This window comes from Betta splendens, chromosome 13, assembly GCF_900634795.4.
Source record: "Betta splendens chromosome 13, fBetSpl5.4, whole genome shotgun sequence".
Taxonomy (NCBI): Eukaryota; Metazoa; Chordata; class Actinopteri; order Anabantiformes; family Osphronemidae; genus Betta; species Betta splendens.
Window position 1 is genome coordinate 3,957,112 of NC_040893.2, and position 7,502 is coordinate 3,964,613.

Below are 7,502 nucleotides of genomic sequence, written 5' to 3' on the forward strand. Positions count from 1 at the left end.
GACATGAGTTAGGTAAACACTGGCTACATGAGGTGCAAATTATTTAAAGACATTTTCCCGTTTTAAAAATGAGAAGCACAATGCAATTTTGGAGTTTTGCTTGTAGCAGTTTTCAGACATGTTTGTTGTAAACATAGAACTGAATCTATTTTTTCAGCATTTAAAACTGCCAATATGAACAATATTAAATTGGTTTGTATTATAATATGAGGAACATGCAGCCACATGTTGTATACCAGAATAGCGTCTAAGTACCTGTTAATATATTATCTCTTGAATCTGGTGTATTTATGAATACCATGTGAAAATGTATTTATTTAGATAAGTTCCTAAACCTTTGCCTCAGCACTATCACAGCTGTGGTTGAAATAAGGTCAACAGAATTTTTAATACCAAGACAAGGTACTGAGCTGGGATTTTTCAGATATCCTGAATGAATTCATTTTTGGTGTGGCTGCACAAAAACAGAGTTAACCGTATCCAGTTTAGTTAATAATTAGAGTTTGATTATCTTCCCTTCTTTTTTGATTACTGGCTTACACTTAGTTGCACAAAGGCTCAATTAAATGAATGTAACTGGCACAGATGAGCCTAAAGTCAAGCAGATGAGTCTTTGTGAATTATTTTTTAGTTTTGCTTTTTTAGTTTCTATTAATATGTTGCCTTATTTGAAAATTGTGCATTAAATTTATTTTTGCGTGTTTGGCATTTCTTTTAACAACATAATTGTTCATATTCAGAATTAGGATACATTTTATACAGCTAAATATAAAGACTCATCTAGAGGTCTAGTCCAGTTTATTCTTGACATCTGTGACCACCAGGTGGAGCCGCCTTAACGCTGCTGAGGTTGGAGGTGAGGCGCCGCTGAACGGAGAGTAGAGGCAAAGAAAAACCTTGATCGAGCGACCAGAGGGCAAAATAAATATTTCCTGGTGTATAGCGTAGTGCACAAGGAATTGTGCACATGTTCGAGACTATTAAAAGGCTCTGAAAAACATTTAACAAACACATTATATATAATTTATTTTATTGCTTTTTTTATATGCTGTTGACGTTGGTTGCAGGACTACTCAAATAAAAACAAACAATGTTTAAAGAGGTACAATAGCAGTTATTTGATCATTACAAAATTTAAAGTTGTAATTAATAAACAAAAGAAACAAAATAAAAAAGAAACATATTTAAACATGTGTTTCTTGGTTAGAGATGAGTAATTAATTAGTTCAAATACCGAATTTGTAATGTGCTTTATTTTTAATTAATTGTCCCATTATGTTTAGCCCACAAACTAAGATTTAAATGCGACAGGAAGTACAAAGCACTTTTTAATGCCGGTTAAGGTTAAGATGATGAGAGAAATTGAATAGGCTGCTGTCTGCCAGATATAAACCTGTTTCTTCAAAGAATTATTACATAAATATCCTATATATTTTGGTTTTGTTCATCTGTCGTAAAAAAATATAATGTTGAGTCTAGAAGCTTGATTAAAATTATTATTTTCTGAACTGAGGTTTTATGCTTGTAAAAATCATATTTGGAGAATTAATTTACAATTAACACAAATAACAAAAATGTTAAATGTTTTAAACTGTCAATAATCACAGTCTCCCTCAGCTGTGGTGCATAGAGCACCTTGCAAGAGCTGCTTTCAGGCCTGCGATGCTAAAGATGGCTACTGCCCTTTGCCACGCCCACTTTTTTCCCATTTTTATGTATTTCCTCTAATAAATTAGGCTTAAAAATAGGATTGGATTAATAGTTGAGACTTATTGTAGCTTTGGCGGACGCAGGAACACACATTTAATGTGATTAGCGGTGTTAAAGCATCCTGTGCTGTAGTGCTTAATGAGGGGGTGTGATGCTGTGAGAATGCAAAAGGAAGATAAAATGAATAAAAGTATGATTTCCTTTTGATTAAAATAAATGAAATATACATATTATATTATAGTAGAACATCTATTATGGCCATGCGTTGTGATTTTTAATGAAAAATCTTTATAACTCGGTTGCCTCTGAATATTCAAATTGAAAGTAACGCGCAATCAAATCATTGTCAAATCATTGAGTTCTAGGGGTTTTAAATAGTAGGCATGGAGGAAGAAAATCCCAAACTAATATATGCCCAGCTATATTAGACATTAGTTGCACGCTCAGGCTATACTGTAAGACAGTTTCGTAGAGAATTTTGGAGACTTTTGTACAATTTTCGTTCTTGGCCATTTTGCTGAAGCAGAAAAGGACGTTGTGGAGCCCCATTGGTCTTCTCCAGACTGCCTCTCTATCTGTGCCATCATGTCCGGTGAGTTTCATTTCGAAGTTTCATCTGGAAATGAATTTTGAAGCCTTTTCCCTGTTACGAGACAAAGTGAAAAGAGAAATAGAGATGGGGGGAAAACAAAGCAAGATTACTATATCACATTAGAAGAGCGTACAAAAACGCAAACAATTTACCCTGAGCAGATGCATTTAATTATCATTCTAAATTAAGCAGACTTTAAAAATGACCAACAGTGGAATTCTCTTTACATGACTTTATGTGTTGAATGCTTGTTTTAATTACACCTGGACAGACTGGGAAAGTCGAGTTCTCCCATTCACACACTCCTACACATACAGTAGCTCTACCCTCACTTATGAATTGCGTTTAATACTTCCTACCTGATCTATGCATCTCTTGACACACGTCAAGACGTGTAAATGATTTTTGTAATCATTTTATTTTGTTCTTGCTAATGATTAATTTTAAAGCTAATATTTCTGTGTTATTCTCCCAGTCTCTACTCTGTGCGTAACAGGACGTTATGAGTAACTGTAATAGTGGGATGTGTCTGTGGAGAGATTTTGAATCACTGTTTGCCACATTTAAGACAAATCATGAAGTAGCATTTAACTGTATGAATATTTATCAGATGATGTTTCTCTGCCGTGGTTTCGTCTCTTATCAAATGCTCTTTGCCAGAGCATGTCACTCCCGAGTGCTTTAAATTACGCCTTTGGGGCTAAATTACGTGCACCTATGCGAGACGTTCCTTCTGGGTTTCCTCAATCGGAATTAACCTATAGGAAAATAGGCTACGTTTATTACCTGTACTGTATAAGCGCCAGGTTTTTTGTGCCACGTATTAAAATAGAGATTGTGTTTTTTTAAACATAGTTTGGAATCGACTTTGTATCTACGTTTTAAACACTACGTCAATTAAATCACTGTCGTTTTTTTCCCAGTGAAACAGTAATCTGACCAATTTGAAGCCCTAAACCGACTACCTTTACAAAGTGTCCACCAGTCACCCTCTCTTAACAGATCGTGATCTATTGTCACTGATAGCCACCGATCCATCTTATACTTCTGATGTTAACGTTTTTATGTGCACATGCAATTCTTACTCAGATCTACATCTGTAACGCATTTAATGAAAAACGTTTCATGTACTATGTATCGATCGCTTAATACATTTCGTGTGGTTTCGCGCTCGCTACGAGTTTTATTTTTTGTTTGTTTTACCAAACGATCGTACCTTCGTATTAACCTCGACACCTACACAGTTCGTCGTCTCATTTCTACAGCATCTATCACAGCATATATATGTTCTATCGTATCAATCTATCATATGTCCATTTAAGATCTGGATTATGTACTTACATAAGCGCTTTTTGAGCCGTTTTCTCTGTTACTGATATGGGAGGGATGGCTCCGGAGAGCGAAACACACACAAGCTGCAATTAAAAGAGTCTACTGGCGGCGTATAGGAGGACTCCCAGCTGCGTGGTGCCACAAAGCCCTGAGCGGGAGGGCTGGGGGGCTTTCAGGTCGGGACCAGCGGTGGAAAACACCCCAGCGATCAGGGTGTGCTGATTTGCGCTTTTACGCACAGAAGCGCTAGTTTTTAATGTTTATCAAAATACTGTATTCGTTACCAACGTATTACACGTTCTTTAACGTCACAGTGTAAGAGTTTTAGTGTGTAGAGTTTTATGAGTCTAAGGAGAAAGATGAACGTAACGAAGAATAAAATTTTTATTGTTATAAAGAAAACGAACTGTGACCTGAGAGAGAAGCTGGTGGGTGTGGTGTTGTGTGCTGGAGCATAGAGTTCTCTGCTATTACCCAATAGATTTGTGTTTATTAAACTTTGTTTTAATGCAGAAAAACCGAGGGTATACCAGGGTGTCCGAGTAAAGACCACGGTCAAAGAGCTGCTGCAGAGGCACAGAGCCAGGGAGGCCAGCAACAAGAAAGTTAAAATGGTAAACCCCCTCCTAAACAACTCATTCATTCCCTCTCTCGTGTCTGTTCTGGCTGACACTGACAAACTGAAAAACGCGAAGCAATAAACTGCTTTTGTAAATCATTGACTGTCTTTCCAGAAAACATCCCAATGTTTTGCGCGCGCATGCGCGCGCGCGCGCGCACGCACACACGCACACACACACACACACACACAGCATTAGCATTACCCTTTATACTACATAAAAGCCCTTGAAAGTTATGAGGATACTACAATTCCACATTAAAAACACAACAAGTAAACAGGCTACAAGTTTCTAATAATCGCTTGTGTCGTCTCTCCATGTGTCTCTTCCCATTTCTTCCTGTCGTCTCACATGGACAGATAAACCAGGCTTGCTCGGATGTCCAGGATATTTGCGGTCCCGTTTTTCCAAGTAAGTTTTCGATGTAACACCATCCAGGTCCATTGATATTCAAATGTATCCATTAAATCTTTACATTTGCTGTAACATTTACATCCACCCTGACTTCAGACACAGGCTAAGAGTCTACATTTGCATGCAGCGATTCACATTAAAATACAGTCACAGCAACACCCAATGCCCTTTGTTTGCGTAAAAAGTATTCAAAAAGAAACAAAGACAAAAGCATAAAATAGTCCTCGGGTAGCCTGCTCTGAACAGAAAACCAGCTAAACGACCAACTACTTGGGGAAAAGCATTACATCGCAATTCTACCCTACAATTTTCAGTTCCATTTCTACAGTGCTGGGTCGCTTCTTATAAACTGGCAACATTCAAATCTGGTGGCTGATGGTGTCATGACATCACTACCTGAATTTGTAGGTCTATTTAAATGTGCCCCTGTGGTGTGTGTTCATGTGGTTCTTTTCGAAAACTCATTAGTGTTTTATCATCTACTTCTAGAGACTATATATATATATATATATATATATATATATATATATATATAATATCTAAATATTTTCACATTTTGAAATAGAGATCACGTCTTCCCGTGACGACAATAGCACCATATATCACATAACATTTATCCCTCTCATCATCTTTAGTTTTGTACTTTGAATATTTAAATTAACTCTTCATAATTATTTCTATTAGATTGCTATGTGGACCCTCCTTCCGCCGTCCCTACATTGAACATGAGTAATGGTGGCGCGCGAACCCTCCAGCTGCGAGCTGCCGCGTTCGCTGTCCCCGACGGCTCGTGCGCCATCCAGATGCAAGGGGGGGCATTAAACGACAATCAGCAGCATTTTGGGGACGTGATGTTGCCTGGCAACGGCTTCATCGGCAATAACAACAGTGACAGTGGCAGCGGTATCTGCTACAGCGCCTCCCTGCCTCCTCCTCCCACATTACCGCTGCCCTGGTGCCATGGACTCTCATCAGATGCGGACTATTATGGTCCTGACATGGTAGGCTCACCTATAGTGACACGAACTAGTGTTTTTCTTTTAAATGTTTAGATTACAACCTTCTTATATAAAAAACCCTGAATTTATCATCATATTACAAGTGTTGCAATAAAGTTTAAATGTATAGGTGAGAACAATCGAGGATGTATGCCAGATGCTCATAAACCTCAATAGATAAACATGTTTTTTTTTCAATAATAAATGTTTTTTAAGACCCCAGGAAATAATGTTAATACTGTATGTTTTGAATAGAGGCCTGGCATGGCATTCTGTCCGTAGCACTGACTTAGGTTGTGGGATTAACATACAACCTTGTACAGATGTTATACCTATATATTTCTGTAATGGGCCTGCAAGCACATTAAAACGTAACCATCGTAATAGTGTTCATTTTATAATCAGGTCTTGTTGATTCTCAGTGTCCTTTGGGACAACATAAAAACAAGTAACAAAATAAAACCCAAAATAGAGTCAGCATAGGCAGTCTACTCACAGCAGTGCAGGAACAATACTATTCCAGTACTTTTAATAAAGGAATTAACCGAACTCACATCAAAAACTAAATTAAAGACACCACTCACAGGCTTCCCAGGTGAGCCTTTAGACTAGTGTCACCTTGCTGTCCATGACATAATCTCCTGCTAAAAGTGAATTCTCATCATAATCCTCCATGTCTTCCTCCTACTAGGCTCTCTGCTCCTCGCCAGAATCACTAAAGCTTTGCAGCCCCATGGATCACAACAGCTACTCACCACAAGATTCTTTCTCCTCCTCCTCTTCTTCCTGCCATGACTCGCCCACCAGGATTGAGTCCAGCTACCACGGCTTTACCTCAGAGCACTACCACTACCAGTACTGCAACAGCCTGCCCCACTGCTGGTCAGTCCAGCAGCAGAACTTTTCTGCCCCTGAGTATGCATCATACTGCAACACCACAGACTCTTACGCCTGCACTGTAGAGGAGAACTATTACAGGAAAGATTTGCAGATGAGCTCTGAGATGTGTTACAATGTGCTATGATGGAGACAGTAATGGTATATCCTCTGACTGTAAATATACTTCTGTGTCAGTGAGGCTGGTTGCTCTTTGTACTGGAACTTGCATTTTCTGAACAGGCTTTTGCTTTGCTGAAGTGAATATGATGAATGCTGAATGGATGGAAAGTTTGACATAATTTGTGACTTTTTTACTACTTAAATTTATTTTCATATACAAACACTGTTTCAACAAATAAATAAAATGAGGTCAGAATTGGAAATTTGATTGTTTTTTTTATAAAGCCTTGTTTGAAGTACAGTATGGCAACTTGATTCAGTGTCATTTAGTTCATTCAGTTTCATAGGTTTCTGCCCCCTGCAGCTTCATGAGAAGGTTCGTCTTTGATCTACTAGCTTCTATAATGTCTGCAAGGCTTGGTCTCCTCAGTTTCTTTAATCTGTTACGAAGAAGTGCAAAAATGTGGGAGGGAAACACAAATAACATGTTAGGACTGAACAGTACTGTTATGCAACACTTGGTACCGAAGTTAGGAAATCTGATTTAACCTGCAGCAAAAGCTCAGTAGAAGTGCTAAAGCAGATTACAGAGAGAGAAAAGGAAAGAAGTTTGACTAGAAGTGAGCATCATGTGGAGGTACAGTGTAAGTACACAGCGTCTTCCTTAAGGATACTTCAACCTACTTCTTATGTCTATCATTTCAAACAGATGTCTTTCTTGTGATATCAATAGGCATGACCACATATAGTGAGTAAGTAAAATACACCCAAGCCATTAGATTTAGCTTTAAAATCTATGATCTATGTTCATATACAGGAGGTTTGAATCACAATCTG

The 7,502-nt window shown here is 38.1% G+C and overlaps 1 protein-coding gene across 1 annotated transcript; it reads left to right on the top strand.

Moving 5' to 3' along the window:
• The first annotated feature begins 2,295 nt into the window (after positions 1 to 2,295).
• On the top strand, positions 2,296 to 6,928 carry linc.pou2af1 (lnc RNA pou2af1). The gene is made up of 6 exons (XM_055514128.1): positions 2,296 to 2,302; positions 3,788 to 3,847; positions 4,148 to 4,248; positions 4,614 to 4,665; positions 5,353 to 5,669; positions 6,358 to 6,928. Exons 1-6 carry the CDS (start codon positions 2,296 to 2,298, stop codon positions 6,688 to 6,690), a joined length of 870 nt encoding a protein of 289 aa, XP_055370103.1. The 3' UTR covers positions 6,691 to 6,928.
• Positions 6,929 to 7,502: the final 574 nt, after the last annotated feature.

Excerpts from the sequence above, each read along its gene's own strand:
- linc.pou2af1 (XM_055514128.1), top strand. Across the intron at positions 3,848-4,147 it reads AAAACACCCCAGCGATCAGG|AAAAACCGAGGGTATACCAG; the intron begins GTGTGCTGATTT and ends GTTTTAATGCAG. Across the intron at positions 5,670-6,357 it reads ACTATTATGGTCCTGACATG|GCTCTCTGCTCCTCGCCAGA; the intron begins GTAGGCTCACCT and ends TCCTCCTACTAG.